The sequence below is a fragment of the Lontra canadensis genome, unplaced genomic scaffold (assembly GCF_010015895.1).
Source record: "Lontra canadensis isolate GAN:19392208 unplaced genomic scaffold, GSC_riverotter_1.0 scaffold229, whole genome shotgun sequence".
In the NCBI taxonomy this organism is placed as follows: Eukaryota; Metazoa; Chordata; class Mammalia; order Carnivora; family Mustelidae; genus Lontra; species Lontra canadensis.
The window spans coordinates 224,307-239,758 of record NW_022631223.1 but is presented as its reverse complement, the minus strand read 5'-3'; the positions used below and the strand labels follow the sequence as shown (position 1 = coordinate 239,758).

Here is a 15,452-nt window from a genome sequence, read left to right as displayed (position 1 = left end):
TAACTTTTGCACGTCCTCTCTGATTCCAGGCTTCGCGCGGATTTTCGCAGCTCTTTGTCGGACGAGAGGCCTCTGGGCTTTGCACTCAGGCGGTCAACCCGTTCCGTAGCCGAGCGCAGCGTGGGTGAGCGCCCAGCCGGGTCCCACCATGGCCGCGAACGTGAGTGTCTCCTGGTCTGCTGGACCCCACCCATTTCCCCCCATCTCTCCGTCTTGCCTGCCTGACCCTTGTGTGTGCGGCCGGCCCCATCTCCCTCTACATGCCCTTGTTCCGGGTTTCTGGCAGCTAATAGGTCCGTTCACCTCTCTTGGTCTGTCCGGACCTTCTTGTCGGACCGCACGTTTGCCGGGAGAGAGACTCAGTGGTGTTCCCGGCATTGGGATCTCCTTGTGCTAGGGCGCCTTCTCGCAGCCCCTCCTTTCATTCTCAGCTGCCACCCGGGCCCTTGGGCTTCTCCTTTATGGGCTCTGAGAACTGGAAGCGACCCCCGAAGGAGCAGGTCCGCGGGAAGGGTGGGGAAGCCGATACCGCTCAGGTGGAGCTTATTCATCAACTGACAGACTGGGTTGTGCGGGCGGGCAGGGAGTTCCCCGCCCTGGGGAAGCGTGTAAACCGAGGCTGTGATGCTGCAAAGGGGTGCGGGCGAGATTGAGAGAGGAGGAGTTAGGATGACTGTGAGAGGGAGCATTTCCCTCTGCCCAGCCCCTTGTCTTCCTAGATGTATTTGGTTAGAGACGTCATGGCTGCAGGTGCTTCCTTTCAAAAGCCTGTGGGCCTTTTGTCCCTGCAGCCTACCCTTCTCAGGAACCTTTCGATTTAAGATTTAAGCCCAACATTCATTCAACAAACCGAGCAGCACCTCCCACCGCGGTGCTGGGTGTGGGAGAGTCTGGTGACTCACCATTTCGCTCCTGTGTGAAAGTGCTTCTGGAGCCAGCCCTGGTGCCCTGCCAGCCCCAGGACGCTCCCTCCCTCCTGCTTTGCTGGAGTGTCCTAGCTGCTCTCCCCTGGCCTGTTACACCCTCCTTCCAGCCCCTCCTCTGTCCCCAAGATCCCTCTCTGCCCCCTACACCCCTGGAGAGGAGGGTTTGTATCACTGACAGCCCTAGTGTGCTCCGCCTCAATTGGAGTTGTCTGAGAGACCTAGAAACTGCGAATGCTGCCCCTGGAAAAATTTCAGAGGTAGTCCGGGACCCAGGGTCTGCCAGGGGGAGAGGACAGCCCAGAGACCAGCCTGCCCCCATACCATGTTCTACAGATGGAGAATTTCCCCCAGCAGGTGAAGGCACTTGCCCAGGGCCTCACGGCTGGCTTGGCCAGCTACTTCACAGAAAGATACTGAAGACAGCAGGCTTTGGAGTCAGGCAGACCTGGGGGCAAATCCAGTTTCTTCCTGTCAGAAGCGGTGTGGCCCTAATCACTCTGGGTTTGTGTTTCTTCGTGGGATCTGTTAGTGTGAAGTTTAAGGGAGTTAGTCTGTGCTTCCTACAGTGCCTGGTGCATAGAAGGAGCTTAAGACATGAAAAAAAACTATATTCACAGTCTGACACAGATGTCCCTAGTGGGCACAGACTGTCTTGGGTATACTGGCACGTGCCCTTTGCCAAGGAATGTGTATGAATGTGGGTATCTTCTGTGCCAAACCTTTGCTGAGTCACCCAGGAGCTGGGTGCACGCTTACAGGAGCCACCAGGCCTGGTGAGGAAGAAAGATCTGAAGCTGGGGGGGTGGAGCAGGGAGGCGACAGGATTTCTTAATTGGTATAACAACAGAACTGCCCTGTGACAGAGGTACTGTGAACTATCGCCATTTTATATGGGAGTAAACTGGATCAGAGAGGTAGAGCAACTAACGCAGGGTTGCACAGCTAGTAATTCTCAGGGTCTGTGTGTCAGCTTCTGTTCCATCACTCAGTGCTCTTTGATCCTGAGCCTAGAGTGCTCCCTGAAGACCCATGTATATATTCAGCACATATCAAGGAGCCAACATCAAGATAAGGAGCTCAAAGATGACCTTGAAGGGGAAGAAGAGAGGCACTGGAAGATCTCCCTCAGGTTAGGGAAAGAGTCCATTAGGGAGATATGGGTGGAGGAAATCACCGTCATCCTCCATTCCAAGACCCTCCATGTTTACTGGGATTTTGTTTTGGAATGTGGGCAGAGTGTGCCCTGTCACAGCCCACCCTACCCCTACCGTAGACTGAGGTACCTTCCTGAGCCTTTCTTTCTTCCCTCCAAACCCTTCCATGAGCTCCTCTCTTTGACATTGGCTCCTAGATGGATGCTGAGGGGAGGCCCAGAAGGAAATCATGGCCTGCTGGCTTCCAGTTTTGGGGCTGTGCTCTAATAGCGGAATGGGCTCCTTTTCCTGACGCTCTCTGCAGCTGGCTCCCAGCGTTCAGCTCTCCTTATGGCCCAGTGTTCATCTCCTCCTTATGAGGAATGTGGCTTGGAGCAAAGTGGTCGGAGAATGGCCTCTGGTCTGTCCAGATTTGAAACCTAACTCTCCCTCTTAGAGGCTGAGTGATCTGGGCTGATGAGCCTTGTTTTCCTCATCCGTGAAATGGGATAGCAATAGCTTTCCTGTGCCTGACCTTTGACAGACTGGCGTGTTGCCACTGTCATCATTATGTTTGATGGTCACCTACCTGCCTGCAGTGAACTGCTCTACTAATGTTTCCCAATGGTGTGGAAATTTAAGTCCATTTCTGAATCTAATGGACATCTGGACTCTGGCAGGCCTGGGCTGGGGGTATTGGGGGACAGTCAGAGAATATGGCATCAGCCTTATTCAGGCAGAGATTAATCCGAATCTCTCCTCTGGTCCCTGTGCCAGGGGCTTGGCTCACTCTGAGTACACATCTCGGAACCACTTTACACCTTTGCCACTTTTGTCAGCGCACCCCCAGCCATGGTACCGATCTTGCTGTCCATTGCAGAGAAAGGTGATAACATTCCCACCCTTTGCACCCATACATTATGGCCCATGTCCTAGGCACTGAGCTGTCTGATAATTAAGACCTTTGGTTCTTACCAGAACCCTGTATACTGGATTTTTATCCCCATTTTACTGACGAGGAAATGGAGGGCATAAAGGGGTTAATTGCTCGCCCCAGGTCCTGTAGCCTGAATTGAAACCCACTCCTTGTGGCTCTGGAATTCTGCCATTGACAATGATAGTCCGCAATGGCCACACTTCAAACCATACTTCCGTTATTGCCTGGATGAAACTTGACCCACTGACGCTACTAGGGATGTACTCCAGGGTCTGCCTCTGAGATCTGTATTCAACACCATCTGCTCAGGCCCTAGAACCTGCTGGGATCCCCCAGCCGGCAGGGGTCCCTCATTTGGCACTGGACCTGCTCCTCACTGAACACTCAGCACGGCTTAGTACTATTTGTGCCTGCAGCTCAGTGGCCCTGCAGCCTCCCCTCACCCCTGCAAGACCCAGCACAGCCCTTGGGAAGCTGAAGTGTTCAAGTGTTGTTCAAGTTTGTTGAATCGAATTAATAATGTATGTCTGATAACCTCTTTGTAAAACAGTTTGGCAGTTTCTTAAAAACACACATCATCCCTGTGATCCAGCAATTTCCCTCCTCCATGGGTACTCGTTACCCAATACAAAGGGAAATGAAAGCACATGTCTTCATAAAGACTTGTACAGGAATGTTCATGGAAGCATTGTTTATAATAGCTAAAAACTGGAAACAATCATAATATCCATCCACTGGTGGCCGAGTCAGCAAATGCTGGGATGCTCCTAGACAGAGTACTACTGAGCCATGTAAAGGAATGAGCTACCACCGCAGTGTAGATGACCCATCTCAGAATCTGGACAGAAAAGAGGTTGTGCTGTATGATGGCCCCATTTATATCAGCTTCCGCAAGAGGCAAGATTCATCTGTAATGATACAAACTCAAGGAGTTGTTACCACTAGGAGGTGGGAAGAGAGGAGTATTGGCAGGAAAGAGGCACAAGGTAACTTCTGGGATGATAGAAGCGTCCCGTATCTTGATCTGGGTGTCCGTCAAATAGGATAAGCATTTGTCAAAATCCATCAAACTTTATGCTTAATGTCTGTGCATTTTTACTGTATATAATTGAAACTAGTATACACAAATAGCAAAATTCAATTTACTTTTTAAAAAACTGATTTTCATTTTGATTTCTTAAAATATTTTTTCCTCAGTATTCCAGTACGACTAACAGGAGAGAACATGTCAAAATGACAACCAGCCACCAGCCAGGCTTCTTGGAACGGCTCAGCGAGACCTCGGGTGGGATGTTTGTGGGTCTCATGACCTTCCTGCTCTCCTTCTACTTAATTTTCACCAATGAGGTAAAATGTCTGGCATCCCTCTGTGCAGAGTGAGGGTCCCTGCAGTATCAGAGAGCAAAGGCTATGAATCCAGAGGCTGGATGTGCTAATAGGGCCTACCTAGATTTTACAACAAGTGGGGTGGAGGGGGAGGGTGATGGTGCTGAATTAATCAGAATTCTTTCTCTTGTGACCTGTCTCATAACTGCCCTAAGTAGGAAGACAAATGGATTGGTTCACATGCCTAAAATCCTGGGGTGGCAATAGGTTCAGGCATGGCTGGATCCAGGTGTTCATGTTGGGTCCCTAGGAGTCTCCATTTTTCCATCTGTTGCCTCTTAACTTAGCAGCCCCATCTCTTCCAAAATCAACTTAGCAACAGTTGCAGAGAAATGGGTTAGTGTCCCGGCTTGTCTCAGTCCTCTCTCTGAACTAATCCCTGTGGACAGTGGACCCATGTTCTGATTGGCTAGGCCTGGGTCACATGTTTTGGGCAGCAGTACAGATGGGCCCATAGAAACTATGAGGACTCAGGAGTGGAGGGAAAAAGGCAGAGTAAGATGAGGGGGGGGCACACAGACAAAAGCACCAGCTGTTCCCAGCATGGGGTGGTGCTGAGAATTAGGGGGGTTGGGGTGTGCAGCAAGAAGAGGGCTGCCTGGGAAAGCAGGAGTCTTTGGCTCCAGTTCCAACCGTGCCACTCGCCAGGCCTCAGTTTCCAACTGTAAAAGGGGGAGATGAGTCTCCATGCTTCCCAAGGCCCCAGGCTGCTGGGATACACTGCCATGAGCACAACTGTTGAACCACACCTAAGTTGAAAGGTGGCCTCACTCCCTTTTGCTCACAGGGCCGTGCACTGAAGACAGCAACTTCCCTGGCTGAGGGGCTCTCACTTGTGGTGTCCCCTGACAGCATCCACACCGTGGCCCCAGAGAATGAGGGAAGGCTGGTACACATCATTGGGGCCCTGCGGACGTCCAAGGTACGTTTGGGAAAGGTTGCTGACCCCACCAGATGCTCAGGGCACGTGGCTGGATGTTGTCTGGGTGAGGATTTTGAGCATGTGGGCTCTGGAGATGGGCACACATGTGTGACTCCCGGCCGCATCACTCAGCAGCTGTGTGGACCAATCACTTGAGTCTCAGCATCTTTATCTGTAAAATGCAGAGCATACCTCCTCTGAGCAGTCAGTGGGATTAGGTCGCTCACATCTCGGCACGGTGCTTGGCCCACGGCCAGAGCCTTACAACAAGGTGCTTTAGCGGTTAGGCTCAGCGTGTGTGGCTGGCACAGGGCTGAAAGGGACTCCAGTTGTCGGATCTCTTGTGTTTGAACCCTAAGTACACTGTTGTTGGCGCTATGCCATCGGACCTTGCCAACCAAGCCAGGACCATGAGGCTCCCGGTCCCCGGGCAGTGGGTGTGAAGGACTTAGGATGGGCAGCCTCACCCGACTCTCCCGCCCGAGATAGCCATGGTAGTCTCCACTGTGTCGCTGTCCTTTGTGCCTTTCTCTTGTCCAGTCCCTCTTTCTCTGGCATCCTGGGCTCATGGGAGCCTTGGCCTCTGTTCTGTGTTTTTGACTTGTGTGATTCTTTTCAAAGCTCTTGTCTGATCCAAACTACGGGGTCCGCCTCCCAGCTGTGAAGCTACGCCGGCATGTGGAAATGTACCAGTGGGTGGAAACCGAGGAGTCCAGGTGAGGGGCCAGGGACTGACGCCTCAAGCAGGAATACTGGAGTGACAGGTATTGGGATACAACACAGGTGGCTTTTGATCTTGATGCTTCTAATGAGAGTGGCTCCAAGAAGGACGAAGACGAATTAGCCCACTTGTGTACTACCCCATCGGGGGATGCCCAGGCTCGAGACATGTCTTGATCCAGGCTGCAGACAGTGCTTTCCTATGTGTGGGCTCTGTGTCCTCTCCCAGACCAGAGTAGAGATGACCTCGAACTATGTCCTCTCTGTTCTAGTACGAGTCTGAGGGCAGGCGTCCTTAGGCAGGCAGGGGCCCCTTGGAGCTGAGCAGCATGGACTGTGAGTGAGGGGTGAGGAGGTGGCTAGGGGAGCCAAGGCAGCCGGAGAAGGGGGGCCTCTGTGGGGCTGTCAGGCACAGAGGGTGCGGCCAGGTCTCTGAGCTTAGGGCAGGGCTGCTGCCCTTGGTGCGGGCCTAGTGGAAGCACATTTCAACTCAGGATGAGAAAGCTCTTTTCTTCAGCGTGGGCCTTCAAGGGGGTGGAGAGGACTGCATGGTGGGGAGTCAGCACTCTGTTACCGGGCTGCTCCAGACAAGGTCTGCTCTCATTTAGGGTTTTTGACCTGGTGGCCTGAGTTGCTTCCAGCTGGAGATGTTTAGAGATGGGAATGCTTCTGGGGTGAGAGGCTAACTCTGGGGCTGCCTGTGCTTTCCCCACAGGGAGTACACTGAAGATGGGCAGGTGAAGACAGAGACAAGGTACTCCTACAGTGAGTACCGCCACCCCTCATCCCCGCATACATGGGGCCTCTGCCCTTAGTGGAGACTGACGGCGGTGGGGAAGGCGTGGAACCAGGCATCGGAAACCCTGGGTGCCGGTCCTCGGGGTCCTGCTGTTCCATCCAGTGAGGTTCCAGAAGCCACCCTTCCAGCACTGAAGTGACCACAGGCTTAGATAAAAGGACACAGAGCCAGTGGGCCTCAGACATGTGGCTGCTCTTACCATGTTTCTGAGTTGTTCCCTCTCCCTGTGACAGACACCGAATGGAGGTCAGAAATCGTCAACAGCAGAAATTTCGACCGGGAGATTGGCCACAAGAATCCCAGGTGAGAGCTGGGTGCCCAGGCCTGAGCACAGTCTTGCCTGCTCCTCAAGGGTCCCCAGCCTCAGCTTCCTCATCTGAGTGATGGGATTGAGTTCCTTCTGCCTCGTGAACTGATGAAAGTCGGGGACTTGGTTCTGAGGCCAACTCCCTGGCTGGGCAGGACCCAACTTCCTGAGCCCACACAGGCTCCCCTCACACTAGTCAAGAACAAAAGGCCTGGACCGAGTGCCTGAAGGAACTTGCATGTCCAGAGCCAGGGTGGGAATAGCCATGTGGGTGGGAAGATAATCAAGAAGGGTGTTCAGGAGGCAATGGAATTTGATGTGGGCCTTTGTAGGATTTTGGCAGAGAGCGGCTAGGTCAGAGAAATGGAGGTGGTGAGGTGGTCTTAGCGCTGGAGCGTGGCTTGGGCAGGGCTGTGCCTCCTGGCACAGGGGTTGGGAGCTCCTTGGGGCTGGGAAGGGTCAGGGAGGCTGTGAAGTCCACAGAAGGTCCATCTGACAATAGGTGGCTGGGGAGGGACAGGCCGGTAGGGGCCTAGGCAAGGAGGTATGAAGCACTGGGCCATAGGAGACAGGAGAAGGGTGCTTTACTCGGGCGAGGAGGACAGGAGCATCCTGGGGGTAGGTGTGGTGAAGACAAAGTGCCTGGGCTGGTCTGGACTTGCAGGAGCCCCCCGGGTGGGAACCCTGCAGGGCATAACCCAAAGAAACCCGCAGAGCTCCCGGCCGGCGCCATACTCTGCCAGTAGCACCTTCTCTCTCCCACAGCGCGATGGCAGTGGAGTCATTCACGGCCACAGCCCCCTTCGTCCAGATTGGCAGATTCTTCCTCTCAGCAGGTGAGTCTCCAGCCCCTTCAGATGAGCCAGCAGCACCCAGAGGCCCTGTGCTTCTACTTGGCTGCCTCCCAGGAGCGGTGCAGGTACAGGTGCGGGATGAGCTTGTACAGAAGAGCCCCACCCCAGCCAGGCTCCTCCAAGACATGGTCTCTTCCAGAGAATAACTATCAGGCCTTGCTGGTGCCTGATCTGATCAGACAAAGCTGAGAGCCAGTGATAGAGACAAGGCCGCCCCCCAAGGGGTGAGCAATTCATTGCAGGCAGCCACCCCCCAAGTGACTCCAAAGAGAGGTTCTTCAGGGACAAGGCAGCACCTGGCGTGGGAGAGAAAACACGTAGGCACCAAGTAGCCAGGGCAGGGGAGGAGGGGTGGAGTCCCAGCGCTCTGCCAGGAAGCTCCAGGGCCTAGCTTGTCTGCCATCTGCCTTGTCGCTTCACCGGTGGCTGCTGTGCCAGGCAGCCCCAGCCTCAAGGGTACTGCACGCAGCAGGGGACCCTGGCATAGACAGGTAACGGCATCCGAGGCAGAAGGGGTGCAGGGCTCAGGCTGTTCCCAGAGCTGCAGTGGCTCCTGCTGGCCAGGAGGGCAGACAGGAAGGCTTCCTGGAGGAGGCAGAGACTGAAGGGGACCCCGCAGTACAGAAGGAGGGGTTGGAGAAGGGTGCTTCCGGTGGGAAGGAGGTCAGGCCAAGGGGTGTGCCGATGGGGGGGAGGTTGTTTGCACACCACTGTTGTGACCGCTGCACACTCTCCAGGCCTCATTGACAAAGTGGACAACTTCAAACCGCTGAGCCTGTCCAAGCTAGAGGACCCGCACGTGGACATCATTCGCCGGGGAGACTACTTCTACCACAGCGAAAACCCCAAGTATCCGGAGGTATGTAGGGGCTTGGCTGCTACACAGCGGAGATCAGGGCCCTGGGAGTACCGCCCCTTGGACAACACACAGGGGACACATTCCTACTTGGGACACGGTTTCAATTCAGTTGAACTGCTTGGCCAAATGTGATTGGAGGGGAGAAGCCTCGAGGTGCTGGGGGCACCTGGGCAACAGTGTGCAGGCGGGAAGAGCGTGTGAGCTTTGGGATTCGACGGGGCCATGGACACAGGCCCAGGCTGGCTGCTCCTGCCGTACCGCAGCCCACTTCTCTTCCACCCCCAGGTTGGAGACCTACGCGTGTCCTTCTCCTATGCGGGGCTGAGTGGTGACGACCCTGACCTGGGCCCAGCTCACGTGGTAACCGGCTTCCCCGGGGCCGAGCCAGGCAGGGCCTTCTCAGCTCCCACTGTGCGCGGTGCCCTGAGTGGGGGGACCCCTCCTCTAGGCCACGTGTGCATGCACTCCCCTCCGTACCCGGGCGGCCCTGCCTCTGAGCGGCTTCAGAGCCCGTGGGCTGGACAGCTGTCTGCGGGCGTCCGTGGGCCGCAGGTTACGGGGCTGCTCCCGGGCAGCTTTGCGGGGACTGCCTAGTGATGCTGGTGAGAGTTCTGCCAATTGCGTGCAGCTTTTCTTCCCCCCCCGGCCCCTAGTTTTTGCCCGATAACTACTCGGTCTCAGGTGCCTGACCCTGTCACCTGAAGTCCCAGCCCTTCCCCTGCGCGGGGTCCTCCCTGGAGCCTGAAACAAAGCAGCTCAGCCCAGCTGCCCCGGGGGGAACACAGCGCGAGAGGTGCTGGGCCGGGCCAGGCTCTGACGCTAAGGTCTCTGACCAGGTCACCGTGATCGCCCGGCAGCGGGGTGACCAGCTACTCCCCTACTCCACCAAGTCTGGGGATACCTTGCTTCTCCTGCACCATGGGGACTTCTCGGCAGAGGTGAGTCGCTGCGGCTCCATTTGTGTGAGGGCACGGGGTGGGGGGGCGGGGGGGGCAGGCATGGCCCCTGCAAACGGAAGGAGTAAGCCTCCCTGTGTGTGCAGCATGAAGGGGAGAAGAGGGAGCACAGCACACCCCTCCTACTCCTCAGGCTTCTAGTCTCCTGTGGGGGCGACTCACCAGAAGAAGCAGTGAGGGAGGATACCCTTGTGCTGAGTGTTGTGAAGGGGGGTGCAGAGGAGGTCAGCAGAGGGGTCAGTGGAGGCCTCTCTGAGTGACAGTTTGGCTGCATCACAAGTGAAGAAGGTGGACTCAGCCAGCAGCATGTGGGGGTCAGGCGGTCGCTGAGGCAGGAACGGGAGCACCAGGGTTCCCCTGGCAGGTGCTGCCCAGAGGAGGCAGGGCTACCCGGTGGGCAGGGGCCTCCATAGGGGTGTGGGACTTCTTTCAGAGCTTCAGGAAAGTGGGAGGATTTAGGGCCACAGAGTCCTGGACAGGAGTGAGGGCCATACCCCATCCCCATCTGTAAACTGGGGAGGGTCATGTGTCACTGGAGTCCTGTCCTCGCGCTGATGGTGGGTAGTTCTGTTGCAGGCCCTAAAACTTAGCCTCTCTTCTCTAGGCAGAAACCCTTCTCTTTAAGGGAAAAATTGTTTTGCATTGTTGGTGAACACCGTGTGTCACTGGTTCTGGGCTTGCCTGGAGTAGGACTGCAGGACTTTGCAATCCATAAGAGAAAGGGCTAGTGGCAGGGGGGATAGGGCGTAGCTGTGGCCTTCCAACCCTGTTATTAGGCCCTCAACTGCTGTCTTTCTCACTTTAGCCCCCAGCTCCAGGTGGTGATGGGCCTGGCCTTTTCCTTTATCCAGGAACAGGGTGTGGCAGCCGGTTACCATCCTTGGGGCGCAGCTGCCACCTCCCACTTGGGCGTGCATGAGTCACCCTTTCCATCGGCAGCTCTCAGGGACTTTCTAAAATTAGGAGGCCCTGCTGAGGCCACCTCTCTCTCCAGCAGCTCTCTGCACTTCAGCCCCCTGCAAGTGGAGGCCCGGGTCTCCGCGCTGTCCCCCCAGAGAGGAGTGGCCTCCAAACTTCCCAGGCGGGAAGTCTCGGACCACACTGACCACCTTGGGCCTCCGGCACAGGGTCTGGGGTCTCTGCCAAGCCGGGAGAGAAGGTCCTGAGCCATAGAGGTGGTGAGGGCCCTGAGGAGGAACCCAGACCCCGTGAGTCAGGACGCCCAGATTCCAGTCCCAGAGGCAGGAGGGTTGTGCGTGGACAAGTGTGGACCCCGGACATGGCCCCAGTTCAAGCCCCGCTCTGCCTTCCATGGGCTACAAGACCTTGGGCCCATTGTTTATCTTCTTGGAGAATAAGAATTATGATCCCTACTTTAGTTGTTGTAAAGATTACATATCCATTTATTCTGAGGCTCAGTTTCCTTATCTGTAAACTGGAGATGAGCATATCTACCTTGTGAAGTTAGTTTCAGGTTTAAGTAAAGCAATGCTGGAAAGCACTGAGGACAGTGACTGATAGATGGCAGACACTAAGTGTTAGCTGCTGTAACTGTTATTGTCCTAGATAACGATGGGGGCCTCTCCAAAGAAACACCATTCAGGCCAACACTGGAAGAAGTGTGGGAGCTGGCGGGGCAGGACTGTGGGCAAACCAGCTCCAGGTGGAGCCAGCACATGTGCAAAGGCCCGGGGGCAAGAGGTGGACACTTGACCTGGTCCCAGACAGGCGGCAGGGCCTTGGCTGAGGGCCATGGGGGAGGAGGTGACGGAAGCAGGGAGACCAGTGGGAGGAGGCTCTTGGAGTGGTCCTGGTGAGAAAGCGTAATGGTGGTGAGAGATTTAGGGAAACGGGGACACAGTATTGATAGGATTTAGGTGGTCCCTGGATTTAGGTGGTCCCTGCAGGGAGGCACAAGCCGTGAAACACCCCAGTCGTGGCATGTGCAGGCAGGAGGTGGCTGTAGCACTCACTGAGGGGGATGTGACAGAGAGGACCAGGCGTCAGGGAGGCTGCAGGGTCGGTGTTGGACAGCATGTGGGCAGCGGAAGGCCCAGCCCAGGGCTGTAGCTGGAAGCTGGGGGGGTGGGGGGGACACTGGCGGGGAGGACATGGGACTGATGCTGCCGCCGAGGTGCAGAGGGCAGCCCGAGGGAGGGGGCAGCTGCAGGTGCGGAGAAGCAGGGGCGACGTGGAAGTTGAGGCATTCCAGAGTCGCAGGAAGAGCATCTGAGGTGAAGCACCGCGCACACTGCTGTTGGAGGGAGGGCCAGGTGCATGCCAGCCGAGGCGATGGGCTAAGGACTCTTACCTTCACCTACGGGGCAGACGCTTAGGCCTGGGCAGGCGAGGTGCCCTTACGTCCTGTCTGCTCGGAAACGGCCAGCGGCTCCTAGGTGGGCATGGAATGCACCCCTTGGCACCTGCCCTGCCAACCGGGGAGACTGGGGGGCCCTGGGAGACCGGAGACGTGACACCTCTCCTCGGCCTTGTCCTGCAGGAGGTGTTTCGTAGAGAACAGAAGAGCAACTCCATGAAGACATGGGGCCTGCGGGCTGCCGGCTGGATGGCCATGTTCATGGGCCTCACCCTCATGACCCGGATCCTCTACACCTTGGGTAGGTGTGCAGACAGGTCAGGGGGGATCTTGTTCACCCTCGTGTGGGCCCGTGTGCCGCCTCTGTGCTGCTCACACCGCCCGTGGCCCTTTCCAGCCCGCAGTGCTCTTCGGGGCCGAGAGCGGGCATCTGGTCCATGTCTGTGTCCTGCTCCACAGCACCGGGCCCACTGAATGGGCCGAGGAAGACAGACACGAAGGATAAAGGCTTTCAGGGGTGGGGTGGGGAGTGCCAGCTCCTAGGAGGCTGGTCTAGCCCTGGGGATATGAGGGCCATCTGTCCTCAGCCCACCTGCTCCTTCCTTTAACCCTTTACTCCACAAGGGAAGAAGCACAGCGAGCAGGCTAGCCAGCCTCTGCAGTGAGCCAGCCCTGGATCGGCTACGTCAGAGTTCTGGGACACTGGGGCCGTGCTCTTTCCTGTCTCAGCTTCAGTTACCTCACCTTGTAGACAGAGTTTTGTGAATGTTTGGCAAATAGGAAACACCCCCCAAACCATGTGGTTCCCTCCCCACCCCAAGACCTGGGCCCAGTTTGGGGCAACCAACAAGTTGGAGCACAAGGCAGAGTGCTGGGCGACACACTTGGCCAGAGTTGGCACCCGTGAGCCCAGCAGTTGCCAGGTGACCCAGCCTGTTGTAGGACTGAGGCCCTGGGTGACTGAGTAAGTGCTGGCCCCACACTGTTGATCTGGGAGGATGGCATCTCAGGGGACTCACAGGCAAGCCTTTACCCCAATGTGTCCATACCGAGTCTGCTGACTGTGTCCAGCCTGTGCCGGGCCACATGGAAACCTCTCCCCTCTTTACCCTTTCTGGCTGGGAAGAGGTCTGGCCACAGTACCTCCCAGGCTAGGAGGAAAAAGGACACTTCCTCCCCTCCAAGGCATTCTCGGAGTCGGTCAGAAGTGCAGGTGGAGTGACTGGGGAAGTTACAAGGCAGAAGCCCTCATTCACTGAGGCAGTGAGTACTTATTGAGTGCCTGCTGTGTAGGACACCACTCTAAGCTCCAGAGAGAAATGCAATGAGTAGAACAAAGTCCCTGTCCTCTCAAGGCTCAGAACCATGGCTAAGAGCTCAGGTTCTGGGCTCAGACAGTCTTGGGTTTAAAACCTGGGTCTGGCACTTTCTAGCTGCAGGACATTGGGCAAGTTGAACTCCCTGGGCCTCAGTGACCTTGTGGGTAAAAGGAGGGTAAGAATAATACCAGCCTCCCCAGGCGGGCACAAGGGTTTGAAGAGATGGTCCACACGGTGCCCAACATATGGTCGATGCGCAAAAACATGAACTCTGCTTATTAGGAGGGCCATGGTGGGGTATTGGTGGGAACAGACCAAGAGGAGCCAAGAAGCGGCCTGCAGGCTCGTGTAGTCATGGCAGGGCAGCAGGCCTTGCTCTGCAAACCCAGTGGCAACAGACTGCGGGGGCCTTCTGGAACTGAGGGGGAATACCCCCACGGACTGACATCAGTTAGGGAATGCCAACCTGGAGGGATAGACAGGCCAAGGACAGAGTAAGTCCAGATGGATTAGCTGGGTCCTAGACTTCACCATACTGGGCCAGTGTGGCAAATGGAACATGCCACCATTGCGACCAGACGTCTTCTCTTGGCTTGCGACTGAGAGTGACATCCACAGTCTTAAAGGCTACAAGACACTTCCACCTGCCTGCTCCTGGAGCGGTGCATGGTACCAGGGGCACACACCTTCTCTGGATCCACCAGCTCTCATGGGAGGCTGTTCGCCTTCTGCCCCAAACCCCGCCTGTCCAGACTGGACATCGTCAGCCCATCCTCGTCTACAGACAGGAGCGACCTGCTCACCTCATGTGATGCGGAGCCTGGTGGCCTCAGAAGTCTCACCAGCTTTCTCTTCCCCACAGTGGACTGGTTTCCCATCTTCCGAGACCTGGTCAACATCGGCCTGAAAGCCTTTGCCTTCTGCGTGGCCACGTCGCTGACCCTGCTAACCGTAGCTGCCGGCTGGCTCTTCTACCGGCCCCTGTGGGCCCTCTTCATCGGCTCCCTGGCCCTGGTGCCCATCATCATTGCTCGGACGCAGGTACCGGCCAAGAAGCTGGAGTGAATCAGGCCCTGGAGCCCATCCCCACCCGTGTGAGCTTCAGGATCCTCCTCCTCCCCCTCTCCCCCCACCCCTCTTGACCCCAAGTCAATTTTCGATTCTGCACCTGCTCCACTTCTTGAGGGGCCACACTTGGCTATGTGCACAGGTGTCAGGTACTGGTTTACATGTTCCCCCCGTTTTGCTTGCCAGTGGGCAGCTCTGGTGAGAAGGCGGTCCCCATCTGGCGGGGTCACAGGTGTCCTCCTAGCTTCCTTCCCTTGTCTTGGGACTATGTGTGGCCGGTTGACATGTTTCGCTTAGCTGAAATCTGCAGACTGGGAGGTGGTAACACTGCACAGACTGCTGCCCGATCACTTGCCGCACCCCTCTCCTTGGAGATAAGTGCCAGGGCTCTGTCACAGTTGGTGTCCACTGTGAGCCCACAGGGGCCGGCGTTCTCACTGTCCCTGAGCAGGGCCGAGTGCCAGGACAGACTGAGCACGCTCCCCTCCCCCCCCACCCCATGCAAGGGCGCCCTCCACCCAGCCTGGGCACAGAATCCGCCTTGGTATTCAAAAAAGAGGACTTCCCCTGAGGTCATGGTGAGGAAAATGAGACATTTGGTGGGCTTAATGTGTATTTTATGGTTTGGCCAGAAACTCTTTGTGTGTAGGATTTCCAGAGGTCCCGAAGGTTGTTTGCCTTTGTTATATGCTTCATGGGTCTTCTACCCGAAAAGGGAATTGTTTCAAATCAGATTCAAACTAACAAAGCCCTGCTTAAATGATGAGCCATTCAGACTGTTACAGAAAAACTCCTTATAATCTGTCCATTGAAGTTCATTCAGGCACAGGAATGTATGAAACGGGGGTGTGACTTACTGGTTTAAGAAAGTTTGCTCTGTCAGTACTTGGGGCCAGTGGAAGGCTCGAAGATGCTTTTTTGAAGCCAGCGCTTGCCAAGGGCTTCCATT

At 56.1% G+C, this 15,452-nt stretch overlaps 1 protein-coding gene across 1 annotated transcript; it reads left to right on the top strand.

Moving 5' to 3' along the window:
• The first annotated feature begins 44 nt into the window (after positions 1-44).
• Positions 45-14,540, top strand: TMEM43 (transmembrane protein 43). Its single transcript, XM_032849438.1, has 12 exons — positions 45-160; positions 4,194-4,343; positions 5,170-5,304; positions 5,926-6,020; positions 6,740-6,789; positions 7,057-7,126; positions 7,896-7,966; positions 8,722-8,843; positions 9,129-9,203; positions 9,680-9,781; positions 12,300-12,417; positions 14,298-14,540. Exons 1-12 carry the CDS (start codon positions 149-151, stop codon positions 14,498-14,500), a joined length of 1,203 nt encoding a protein of 400 aa, XP_032705329.1. The 5' UTR covers positions 45-148; the 3' UTR covers positions 14,501-14,540.
• Positions 14,541-15,452: the final 912 nt, after the last annotated feature.